Genomic DNA, 13,788 nt, shown 5'->3' on the forward strand with positions numbered 1-13,788 from the left:
CATGGCATTGACTGAATCCAATCATTTGCTTCACCTGCACAGTGATGGACAGGAAAGGATACAATTCAGGGGCTGACACTGAGATACTCCTTTGTCAGAGAGCCTCAACTTTTTCAATGTCAGCCTCTACAAAGCTTGACAGGAAATTTTGCTTGCAACCTGTACACACCCTCAACAAGATCCAGGCAAACTTCTCTTTTTATAACAGGATCTTTTTCATAACAAGATTTACTGTAGCTGATGAGTATGTCTAAAAGTGGGGTTCACTTTATTATTATGAGTTCTAGCAGGGCTTATAGGATCTTAAATTTTTTTTCAAAGATATTTTGAAGCTACATGTGGAAGCAATATCCAAGTTAATGTCCAGCAGCTGGGTATCATTTGGTTCACTCTTCAGGTCAGCGACACTGACTCTGAGCAGAACTAATTTTATAATCATGGCGAAATCTCAGTAATGAACTGCAGTATACAGCTGATTACACCACAGTAAATTTCATTTCATCTGGGAAACAGTGGAAAACCATGAGTTTTCCTAAGAATACTTGATTGTAAGCCTAACATGATCCAATAGCAAGCATGACCAGAAAAATCAGCGTGGAGTTTCTATGGTATCCAGGACAATGATAATTTTTTCTTACAGTGGTATGGTCTGAGATGTTTAAAAGTTTTTATATCACCCATTATTAGCATGTAAAGAACATATTCAAAACCAAGAATAGCATATGGATTATTTGAAAAGAAATATTTCAGGACTGTATCTTCAGGATTCATGGGGTGGTGATGGTAGGTTATTATGGTAGGTATGGTTAATCTTTTTCTCAAAGAATAACCTGGGTAGCGACTTTTGCTAAGTATCTGTAACAGAGGAGGAGACAGGGCATATATATATATATTCAAAGGCAACAAGTTTCAAAGGCCAATTTAAAATACCCAGTGGTGAACACACTGCCGTGAAGCACACAAGCTATGTTTAGCATCATAAGTTCCCCCTTTTGACACTTTAATTGGTCTTTAATGTGTTCTAAGACAGGTGTAAAGAGGACTCTACAAAAGACAGAATACCAAAGCTATTTCTGGCACCAAAGATACTTTTTATCCTCAAAGAGAAATTACAAATCATTTCTCACACATTCTTAAAAAGAAATGTTTTGTTTTCACCCCACGATTATAGCAATTTCAACAACTGCAGTAATGAGAAAATGTTTTTATAGATGGGAGTATAAATGCAATAAAGAAATGTTTTAAAAGAAATGATTCCATTTTTTAAAATGCTTTCAGGTGCTTAATTCTAAGGTGCTGCTGTTTGTGTGAGCAAGAGGAGCCGTGGAAAGCTCACCTACTTGAGTGAAATCTGTATGGTGCTTTGAATACGAGATTTACATCAACTTTCCACACTCGATCTCTCTGATTATTTTATAATTCTTCACCACTGATATGTATGTGCTTTCTTTGTACTTAGCGCATTTGTGGCAATGGAGAAAAGCACAGTCTTAGAAGAAGGAGATACTTCTCTTGAACTGACTGAGCAGAAAATCAACACGATGGTCCTGGATCTCTGCCACAAACCAGGTGGCAGCAAGTACCTGAGGCAAATTTATCACATCATGCAGCTCAATGAGGTAGGGAAACAGTCTTTTTACCGAGCAATTAGGTGTGTACTGGCCTGAGGCAGCGTCTGCTGGCAGCTAAGGGTTAGTGAAGGAGGTGATAATACTTCTTAAAAGTCAATACCAAACTCAATATCACATTATTAATAGAATCTATTCAGCCCCGGCTGTTCTGCATTTGTACAGAAAAAGCTTCACTGAAACAATGTAGGTTTTATTTGTATGATTTAAACAATAACACGGCTCATAAATTCAGTTCAGTTCTGAACTGTAGAGAATAGAGGTGTAGTTTGGGAATTGTGTGTTTGTGACCATTAAGCTGATGTTAAAATCTGGTATTGTGGAAATGAAGAATTTTCTGAAGAGACAGAACCATTTTCCTGAAGACATTATTCTTATGTTGGTGAAGTCAGAGATTCCTTGTAATGAAAACCTTCACAAGAATATTGAGCCAGCCAGATCGGAGATCAGCCAGATTAACCGAGGGAAATTCATTAATGCACAGACACTGGTGAAAAGCGATGTTATGCTTGTCCATCTCTCTGCTCTGTTTAGCCTCTGACCCTGCATGGTTTGGGCTATTCTAACAAAAAACATAAACAAGCAGGTTATTTCAGCTATTAAACTAATATATATTTGTTAACTTAACCAGGTTTTCATTTTGATCATAGGTATCTGAATTAGAATGTTTCATCAGTAATTATGTTTATGTTTGGAAACACATAAATATAATTTGTGGGATAGTAAAAATTGTATAATATTAATAACATGAAGATAGTGTTTTGTCAATGGTATAGGGCTTAAAAATGATACCTTTCCAAAGAGCGAATTAAAGTCTATGACAGCATTTTACAACTCAGTTATATCAATGTTCTCTCTGCTGTTACTGGTCTGAGAGTTATTTCAAATAAATCTTGATTCCTGGATTTCATAGAGTTACTCAACAGTCAATAAATAGGTGACATTTCACTGTATTCAATGATAAACTGATGTGAAATGTGACACTGTCTCTAAAGCACCAGAGCTCAAGGAGCTCAATGTATAATTGCTACAGAGACTTGGCCTGTGCACGCTTGTTAAAGATCCCCCATAGCCTGAGTGAGATTTCTGTTTGTGGAACCAAGGAACTCTTGGCGGTGGCCCAGTGAAGCATCTCCCTTGCGGAGTCATTGCCATCCATGGTATGTCCCCTTGGCCACCTGGATGGGCCAGAGTTAATATGGTGACTGTTGATAAATAGCAGAGGCAGTATGATTATCATCAGGGCCTCCGTAAATTGATGTCACAACACTTCTGAGGATATGAACAGCTTTTGTGAGCTGACAAACCTATAGAAAAGATCAGTTTTACCAGCAAACAAAGTCATCAAAGATTAAGTTGTGTCTTTATTGGCCATCAGTCCCCCAGTGCATTCTTCCCCCAGAGAACTCATGTGACCCTGGGGCTGCGGCTGTGAACAAGAAGGCTGCTGTATCTTCACTGGGATATCACCAAAATTTGATCAGTTAAACTCAAAATTATGATTTTTCTCCTTCTACACATGAATATATTTACTATTATGGGAGTGTCTATCAGACAGGAATTGACCTAAGTATCTACCTGTTTATTCTGCTCAGTGAGGCATGTACAGCAAGGTCAGAAGGATAATGCTGGGTGACACAAAGCAAAGCAAGCAGTGGACTTTTGCCTGGTGACTATTAGAAACACAGGCAATAAACTCAAGCAATGAAAGGGTGGTTAAGTGTCCAGTACAGTACTTATGGCTGCTTTTATATATGAGGCATTGGTATGCCATAGGTGCAGCTGACTGTGATGCTTGCTCCCTGGATGAGTTGTACATCACCTTTACATGTGCTGCTAAATATTAGTCAGAAATGTTACATAGGTTTAGAAGTATTTATGGCATAGGTGAGGAAGAATGGATGTGTCATTGATAGAGACAGAAATTGTGGGGAAAATCTGGCTTAAAGATTTGTCTTTGAGATGAATAAAAAAATCTGAACAAAAAAGCACAATGATAAGAGACACCCTAGCTAGGAGCACAGATGAGAGAGGCCATGGTTATAGACTCGGTAGTCTTCAGTGAGCTCATCGGCCAGGTGGAACAGTTCAGTGAAGATAAGACAAAAGTCATGATGCAGAAATGCATTAAGCTTTGATATGCCTGTACAGAGACAGCGTTCAAGACAGAATGGAAATATCCTAAAGAAATAGCACTTTTTATAGCGGATGAAAACAATGTCACACAGAAGAATTTGTTTCTTTAAGAAGTACTAATGACTCTTACCATAGCAAGGAGCTTAACAAAGGAAAAATACCATTTTGTTTACAGCTTGCAACAGAACACTTTTTAAATTATGGAAACAATAAAAGTCAAAATATACTTATGTAAGGGGAAATGAGTTTAAAAAATTATTGACCAGAACAAAGAGTGTTTTTTTCAGTGAAGAGAGTAGTTTATTTTTTAAATTTAGCTTTATAAATCATGATGCAGAAATATTTTGTTTCAGTTCAGTACTCTAAATCTAGGAATAAAATTCTTTTCTGGTACCTTTATCATTATCTAATAATATTTAGTAAGAATTTGCATGTGTCAGTCTACCAGATATTGCAGAATATTTCCAAACATGCTCTACAATGAACAAGTTTAAGATATGTCTATTAGTATTAATATTAGTAGTGGTTTCTTTGTATATTTAGGGTTTTAGGGTCTGAAATTTGCCGTCCACAATGGCCACGCATTCATATGCTTATAGGGCACAGGGAAAAGAACTGATAGCAGAGCTGTGGCTTCTCCCTTTAACTTGACCACTCACCACTGTGTGACCTCAGGCTTGTCTCCTGACCTTTCATAGCCAACCAAAGAGTACAGCCCTGGGAATCCCTGGCTTAATGGGGGCTGGGACTCTGTTTTCTTAACAAATTTCCATGCAAGGCTGACTCTGAGGGTCTGTGACTAGACTTGGAGAAGTGCAGGCTTTAGGTGATCTGTGAAGTCCTATTCTGCTCTAACATTCTGAACTTTGTCCAAACTCTAGTCTTGAAGGAAAAAAAATTGTATTGTGACAAATTAAAAGGCAGAAGAACCTCTACTTGACTTATTTATAAATAAGTCATTTATGAATACTGCGCATTTGTTAGGTGATGGTAGATAGTCATTGTAATATGTGGTCTTCCAAAAAGAGGTCCATAAAATAGATTAAAATTTTGACTCTGTTTATTTATAGGTTGGAAATGAGGTGTGGTGCAATAGCTTGTCCTTTTTCCCACAGGGACTGCCCTGACATCTGGGAGGGTTAGAATTACATATTTTGGGCTTCTTTTGAGCCCTGATATTTCTCAGTTTCACAGCGTGGAAATGGTGTTTAGGAGCTTGCATCACAAATAATTTTCTTTAGAATGAGGCTACTTGTATTAAAATATCAGAACACTTAATGCTCTGCTGATCCTGAAGTAGGAAGAAACTGCACTTAATAAATGGATGAGTAATCTTGTACTGTGCATAATTGTGTACCCGAGTTAAGTTTTGGTAAACAGACATGGTAACACATGAACCAATGATAAGACAACGCTGGTTAACCAGACTCTGACATATCAAGCGTTTATTCATTACAGGAATGTGTGTTAAATGGTCTTTAAATCCATAGTATATGTTAATTAAACCTATTTTTGATGAATTTATTGCAGTGGTGATTGGTACTCTCCTATGTATCTTCCGAAAATGAATTCTTCCTGAGGCAACCAATACAAAAGGGTCAATTTTGGATATTGATCAGTTTATTTTTATAGAGAATATATGCTTCGCACCATCATGACTCGTAATTTTTTTCCCTGAAGGAATACTTAAAAGAACAGCTGTTTTCTATGAATGGTTCAGAGGAAAAGCCATTACCCACTCGACCTTTGAAGATGACCGTGCAGAGTGTGGAAGATCAGCCTTCTGTCTTTAACCCTTTCCATGTGTATGAGGGTTTTAGAGAAAACATGCTAGATCAGGTATGTGGGAATTAAGTGGTAAATTTAATTTTAATATATGGATTTGCAACACTAGTAAGAAAAAAATACTGTATATTTTTAATATTTGCTCATAATTTTGGTAGGGGGAAATGGGTAACAAATATCCTTATTCTTATTCATGTAGTTTACACAAATTGACATTTAAAAGTTATTTTGCCTTCTATTTGTCAAGCTGATTCATACATTTGGCCCATGAAACTTAACTTTGACTAGTGCAGTTTGCTCTGAGCAGAGGCTGGGCATGAGAGGCCCAGTGAACCAAAGAATTTTGTACCATTCTTTCCCTCTGCGGTCACCCCTGATTTCCCAACACATTAGATAAAATATCTTGCAATCTTTATGGATGTATCAGGTAAATTAAAAGACAGTTTAAGGTGAATTACAAATAGAGTGTGAGCTTCTATTTTAAGTGACAGGAGATAAATTTGCTATTTATGACCCTAGACACATTCCCAAATTTAAAATGAACATACTAGTGACCTTAAAGCCAGGATATTTGAAATAAAGGCAATATGATAAATGCTATGCATTTAAAAATGTCAAACTGTACTATTGTTTAAGCTGCATATTTCAGTAATTACATTAAAAAGATCATCTTTCTACCCAAGTATTTTAAATCTACAGTTGCTTTTGCTTTGTTCGTTCTTTCGGTGGCTTGTTCCAGAAACTTCTTGACAGACAATTTGAATTAGCAGGGCAGAAGAGAAGAATTGCTTGACCTCGAGTTCTGAAGAAAATAAGAATTAAAACAATGGCCTAATCTGGCATGCAGATAATATTTTTACCATGCCTGTTACACCTCTCGTCTACATTCATCAATACTGTAGTGGAGTAAGACCTTCAATGCTGACAATGCAGGGCAGAATTCTCCTGCTCTATGACAGGACTCTGGTGCTCGATTAATCAGCAGGTGACAGCGGAGAGCTCTTGTTGGATTTTAAACATCAGCCTGGACTCTTATTATCCCAACTATTTAGTGTTAAGGCACAAAAATATCATTTTTAAAAACCAAATATAAGTTAGGGTTTATTGGCTGCCTTCCTGCATTGTATTTTAGCTTGCTCTAATCCATAAATAATTCTTGTAGCTATTAAATTATCCTTATGTTGTTTAAATAAACGGCATGTTTTATCGGGTTCTGAATTATGAGGGTTTTTTTCCCACAGTAGTTTTTATCCTAACTCTGTCATGAAACTATCAATTAATGATAAAGCAGAATCATGTTGTTTATACTTGCAGATCCCTATAATCTCCCTTTAAAAAAACATTTTCTTACCATTAGTATTATCACACTAATTAAGCTGTGTTTTACAATTTGAGTCTTAACATTTCCAAGTTTTTTTTTTTACATCAAACTTTAGGGTGTTTAAAAACCCCTGTAAGTTGATACATGAGAAAGTTGGTAATTATTGTGCTTTGTTTTTTGAAGAGTCACCCTCTCAGAGGAACTTGTTGGGAAAACGCCATTAAGATTTGGAAGAATAATGTCTCAAGGAATTGATTTATATTTTTATAAGTAATGACTACATCCCCAAATGGATTTATAAATTAATTGCTGTCTTATTGGAATAAAAACCTTCTTCTGTGGACATGATTGATGTTATCTGTCTAAGTCCTTGTTCGGGGCCCCCCTCCTTCTTAGTTAGTCTATCACAGCTGGAGCTTTAATTTACCAATCATATTAACTCTGATTAATAACTAACAATAGTGTCTTCTCATTTATCAACAGTCAGCCATCATGAAATGGGACTGGAATTGGTCAAAGTTGCTGCCAAATTATCTGGGACTGGATAAGATGACCTTCAATGTACTGCTCAAAAACAGGTAATAAGATTGAGGATCTTTGTGCTCTGGGGTGTGTGTGTGTGCGTGTGCATGTGTTTGTGATTGGGTGTGTATGTGATTTTTGGAAAAAGATAAAATGCATTTTATCAGCAGAGGAATTTCTTATTTTCCTTCTCTCCAGTCTCACAAATTAAAAAAAAAAGCTAAAAATAGGAGTATACTTCCAAAATTCTTTTTTTTTTTCATCAGTGAACATTTGCAAAATTTGGCTCACAGATAAAATTAGTTGCTTTTAATTTCAATTTCTAATATTTTTTTGTGTATTTAATAGTTCACTGTTATAAACACCACAAGTGATTGACTTGAATATCATCATAGTATACCTTTGTTTACAACAATTTAATGAATGCATGCAAAATGCCAAACCAAATCAACTAGACTAGTCAGGGGAAACATAAGTAAAACTGTCAGAATCGACTTCTTTACTTTTCAGCCAGTCATCCTGGCACTATGTTGCTCTACTGACACTTGCATACTATTTTACACACACACAATGCAATGCAACAAGATAGCTTGGGAACCTAGACTTGTAATTTATTTTGCACCAAAGTACACATATTTTCTTTCTATTCTGGATCAATTAACATGTTTTTATGTGACTTTAGGTTTTCAGTGAGCACTATAAGGTACACATTTGCAAAAGCAAACTTAGCAAATGTTACATTTTCAAATATATGTGTGTGTGTATACAGATATATACGACTCCTTTTAGTGTTTGTCTTTTGTTGATACCGATGTAGTGGAATTATTCCCTGTATGATCTTTATGATATATTTTCAAACTTTTTGCAAAAATAGAGTTTCATTTTTCTCCTGAAAGTATTCACATCATAGTAGAATTGTCACATTACCCTTGAGAAATATGGGTGCTTATAAGAAAATAATCTATGAGAGAAAAAGTACAGTATTTCCCTGATTGGAGGGCTTAAAAAAGGGTGGCTTTATCACCAATAAAAACTGTAGCTTAATCAAGTGGCCAAAATGGTATTCCTAATATTTCAACACTGAATTATGTTTATTTACCCATCGTGGACAAAGTAGGACAATCTAGAACCTTCCTCATTAAGGGCAGAATCTTACTCCTAGCAAACTAACCACACCTGGTAGCAGTGACCCAGTATGCATCCCATCTGTGCACAATGTACCTCTGAGGTGCTCCTATCCTATTCCAAAGTTGTTAGCAAAGGTCAGAGGTCAGTTTGATAGAGAGGCCAGATACTCTGATGTGTATACAATATTAAGTATGGTCTGAAAACAAACTCATAAAAATAAGTATTTTTCCTTGCTGTTTGGAAAGTTTTGACATTATGTAGAGTATTATACTCTGCTCTGTGACTTGCTCTTTTTAATCTATTAAGTGGTACTCTAGGGATAACATGTCCTTCAAAACTTACTGCATTTGTGCTGTATAAAGTTCATGCTAAGGGAATGTGTCCTTTAACCAGATTTGCATTATGTTATTCTTGTTTAATGGCTTTAGGTATACTTCAGTTGGGTCTCCAGCTATTAAAGTCTATTTCCTGAGATAGGTGCAGTAGTGAGTGATAGAAAAAGAACTCCTGCAAATTTAGCCAGAAATAGCAGGTCAAAACAGTTCTCTTGGAAAGGGGTCATGAATTTTTAATAGAAACAGCTAGAGTCTCATCTTCATAACAACCTTAGAGTTTTAAAGAATGGTATGAAAAGTATTCTACTGCAACCTAGCACACACTGTGAGCTACAGTGAACTTAGCTGAGCTACCTTTGCAGGATGAAAGACCCCTGAGAGTTCATAATCTCTTCTATCACTTCCCCACTTATTTTAAGAGTGTTATTTATGAGTTTTGATTAATATTGAACCTGTAAGGAAATGTCCTTTTTTTTTTTTCTCTAAGATATTCTCTTGTTTGGACTTACCTGAAACTACTGACTTTTTAAAAATAATTCATTGAATTTTTTGACAACATAGTTATCTGAAAGATGCATATTTGAAAATGAGACTGCAGAATACTGAGTTTTCAGAATGACAGCTGCATAGCTTCTTACCTACAGCCTTGGTCTTTGAGGTTAGGCAAAGCTGAAGGGAAGACGGCAGCAGCTCAGCTGAATACATGTGGTTCTTTCTCCCAAACACATCAGTTGACCAAGTCACTTGTTCTCTTTTGGCGCTATTTCTTGGTAATATATTTCTGCTAATATACCCTATGTTATAGCTTAGATGTGTGAATGGGGCCATGATGGTTGTGTGATGGTAGAACGTTACAAAGGAAAATAAGCTCAAAAACACCAGTATGAAAAGTTCAGGAGAAAAGAATCCTTTCTGACCACCTCTTCACTTCCTTTGTGTCTGGTCTTCAACTTCTACACCAAAACAGACCATCTGTGGGCTTCATCTCAGGATGCCTGGAGTTAAGCAAACCTTCCTCACTCTGAAAACAAGATAGAGATAGGAATGCAGGATTCCTCAGGGCTCAAGAGGGTACCTTTGACTTTAGATTTTGTTATTTTTAAAATGAGACAATGATAATCATACAGCTACTTTGTAGAAATTATTGACACAATCAAGACTGTTAAAGTATTTGGAAGTATTTTTGAAAGTTGAAAACACAGTGCGTACTCAGAAAAGTAGTAACATCGTAATAGTGTTAGCTCTGGGTAAGGACATGGTAAAGCCCATGAAGGATCTGCGGTCAGGTCCAGTCCTCAAACCACAGTTTATATAGACTTTAGGCCTCAACCTATAGCGAGGCTCAGGCAAGTATCCAGTCAGAGCCCGGACAGCAGTTGCAGGGGCCTTGAATACTGTGAGAAAATCAGCAAGAGCGTGTTCAAAAGGTCAAGTAAGCCACTCAGAAAATAAAGACATCAGAGATGAATAGTTGAGAGACAGTTCAGAAACCTGGAAGAGGACATTTGCAGTGCCATCCACATCTGTATCTGAAGCAGGACCAGCTTTTGTTCCACCAGCTGGTTGGGTGCTGACTGCAAAGGCTGAGAAATTCTTAAAGTGGTTGCTTGAGTCTTTGGCAGGGATATGCCCTCTGCTGGCTACTGGCCTCATCTCAAAACACCTCCCTCCCATTCATGATGCTGTAAGTAAGTCGCCTTCTTCATGTTCTTTGGATTCTCTAGGTCCTTTCCTATTTTAGTATCTTGGTACTTGAAGTTTCTTTAGCTCTTCAGCTCTTCACATGACCTGTACCATATTGTCTATCTAGGGTACATATTTCCTCCTGGAAGTGATCTTTTCTTGTCATCATCTAACATGGCTCACCCGTCACTCTGGCATTGTATTCTACTGTGTGATTTCTTAGCTAAGATATCGGTATTATTATGGTTGATACACTGTGTCAACTTGAGGAGTCTGAGCTTGGCTAAGTGACTCAGCAGTTCTACCTCATGAGCCTGTGCAAAAGGAGGGCACGGAGATGGTGTGAGCGTGGGTGGATAACTGGCATACAGTATAAGGAGGGACAAGAGCCCCCTCTTTTGCTCTTGCTGCTTTTGCTGTCTTGCACTGCCTTGAGGTGTTGCCCCTGTGCCCTGCCACCCTGCCTTGAAGCCAGATGATTATAGACTGAAACCTCTGCAAACTGTAAGCTAAATAAACCTTTCCTTCCTTAATTTTGAGTGTTGGGTATTTTGTCTTAGCAATGAGAGAAAAGTAACCAAGAAACTATCTAAAATCTTAATTTCTACATTTTGTTTTAATCTTGCCCCCTATGGTAGAACATAAACTCCACAAGATTAGTGCCTTGCCTCCTATTCTGACTGTGTCTTGGATGCCTAGAACAGCACTGCACACATAATAGGCTCTAAGTAATATTTATTGAATTACTTAATTTATGAATGAGAAATAAGAATTTAAAGAGAAAGTTGAACCTGAAAAGTGAGCATAGATAGAGTAGGTGTTCTTTATATATGATGTTTGATTACTAGTCCTGTAGGTACTCTAGAAAATCACAAGTAAAAAATTATCTGAATGCATGTTTATTCTCTACATTTTCAAAATTTACATGAAAATCAAGATAAATTCTTTATGTTTAAGATGCCTGTGATGATGATGATGATGGTGACAATGATGATGTAAAATTAGGTTCAGATTAGAACAGGAAACTGGTCTTTTTTTAATTGATTGAACCATTGAATCCACACAAACCATAACCTTGCCAACAACAAAGTCTGTGTTTTACCCTTGATTTGTAAGTCTTTTGACATTTAGTTGATAGGGTTTACATTTGTTAAATGATCTAAAAAATGGAAGATAAAAAAGTTAGAGGAGTTATCTGACAAAAACATCCAACCAAACCTTTGTAAATTAGTTATGAGTAGTTTTAGAAGTATTTGAAGAAGTACAGTAGCTAAGATATGAGAAAAGAGATATTGAATATATATTAATGACATATGTGTTTCAACTGTAGAAGTTTGCTATTGTAGAAAATAAAGAGTCCTTAAGAGGTCCAGAAAATCAACGTATGTATCAATTGTATGCTTTTACCTATAATACTCTATGAGAATAAATGCAGTAATTATACATTGATCTTTTGGAATAATAAAGGCACTTTTCACAGTTTCTTTCTTTTTATTTCTTGATTTCATTGTCACCCACTTTAAAATAAATCCAGAGTAGAGAATGAGATGGTAATTACATTTTCAGGAGAGTGAACCAAAAGGTACACTCTATTCTTTCATTCGTGGCGGATCTCCAGATTGCCATTTTGATATTGTTTTCTTTGTCACTGGAACAAATTTATGCTGCTCCTTTCCTTGTTACCTTATTTATTCCAGACTAATTCCCAAGAATTGTGGTGTTGAAAATAATCTCTGAATACAGTGGAGTGCTGTGCTGTTTTAACCATCTAAATATACTGCATATGAGTTTGGCTCCAAGTTGAGCAAACACAATTAAATATGATGGCAGGAACAGCAGAAGGGGTGGTGGTGGCAGATTTCTGGCTATCACTTTGGGACCTTTCCAGGTGGACAATAACCATGCATCTGAGAGGAAACAGAGATTAGAAAGCATGTTGGAAAAGAGCTGTTGATCTGTGGATTGTTTGCTTTTAATAATAATTATTAAATCACCGTTATCCTATATCAGATTATACAGCGTGCCCTGTGGTGTGTAGAGTAGAAAATATTGTCTCTGGCCTCAAACTGCACACGCTGCACTCTCAAGTGACCGTTTTCAGGCAGCGCTACCATTAGCATGATGTTTATGGTTGTTCGCTGCAGTAAATTCCTGGTGCAGCAGCAGACTGCCTGGTTATAGAGAGGTGGGTTTACAAAAAAGGGGAAGCCGATTTTATGAGTACATACCTCTGAGCCATTACATACATACTTATGCCATGACATTCAAATCTGGGGGTGTTTCATGCTCCATTTCTCTAGAGAACCCTTTTCTTCCCACCTGCGTCAAGGTCCTTCAGCAGAGGGCTGCCCCCTCCAACCCCGACATCTTGCAGCAACACAGTTCTTCCACAAAGATTGCCTACTGCGTTATTAGTGGATATAAATTCAACACTCTGATCATCTAAATTCTAGACCTAAGGATCTTGGTATACGAACCAAATAACTCATAAACATTGTTGTTTCATTTCCTGATGGGAAACTTGGCTATGTTTGACATCCTTTATGGCATATAAAGCCTTTTCACACAAATCTTTTCCTTTGGCGCTCACTGCAGCCATGTAATGAGACACAGGTACAAGCAAGTTTGCAAAACATTAAATCATACACCGAAGGTCACAGATATTAAATGGCAGCTGGTACTCAAAATGAAGACTTGTGACTCTGTGTCTGGTACTTGATACCAGGCATATTAGTCAGTTTTTCTGTTGCTGGACACAACAACAGACATCCACAGCTTACTTTGGCTGTTGGTTTTTAGAGGTTTCAGTCCATGGTTGGCTGGCTCCAAGGTATAAATGGCATGGTGGAAGGGCAGGGTGGAGGAGAGCTGCTCATCCCATCAACAGGCAGGGAGCGGAGAGATAGGGGAGGAGCTGGGGTCAGGAATACCTCCTTCCAGGTCACCCCTAGTGACCCACCTCCAAACAGACCCCACCACCTGGCAGCACATTCAGCTATGAATTCATCAATGATGAATCCACAGATGAGTGTAACCCCCTCATAAACCAATCATCTCCCACACACGTGTGACTCTGAGGGACATTTTAGATCTGAACCATAATGCCTGTTCAATATTTTATTAGATTTACTGTGTATATCTTCATTATAATAATACTGATGATAGTGAAAATAGCACAGAGCACTTGCCATATAGCTGGTATAATTGAAATGCCATATATATATATATATATATATATATATTTTTTTTT

The 13,788-nt window shown here is 37.1% G+C and overlaps 1 protein-coding gene across 8 annotated transcripts in view; it reads left to right on the plus strand.

Annotated features, from left to right (window-relative positions):
- Kiaa0825 (KIAA0825 ortholog) overlaps positions 1-13,788 on the plus strand; it is a 384,762-nt gene that overhangs the window by 168,871 nt on the left and 202,103 nt on the right. For 7 of the 8 annotated variants that reach the window (XM_005382250.2, XM_013512985.1, XM_005382255.2 and 4 more), the window contains exons 17-19: positions 1,460-1,619; positions 5,445-5,603; positions 7,354-7,448. In XM_005382250.2, the coding sequence (XP_005382307.1) occupies positions 1,460-1,619; positions 5,445-5,603; positions 7,354-7,448 (414 nt within the window). Of the gene's footprint in view, positions 1-1,459; positions 1,620-5,444; positions 5,604-6,319; positions 6,419-7,353; positions 7,449-13,788 lie in introns of those variants that run through there. The other variant, XM_005382258.2, reaches the window with a different exon arrangement.

Source organism: Chinchilla lanigera, unplaced genomic scaffold (genome assembly GCF_000276665.1).
Source record: "Chinchilla lanigera isolate Chin_1 unplaced genomic scaffold, ChiLan1.0 scaffold00017, whole genome shotgun sequence".
In the NCBI taxonomy this organism is placed as follows: domain Eukaryota; kingdom Metazoa; phylum Chordata; class Mammalia; order Rodentia; family Chinchillidae; genus Chinchilla; species Chinchilla lanigera.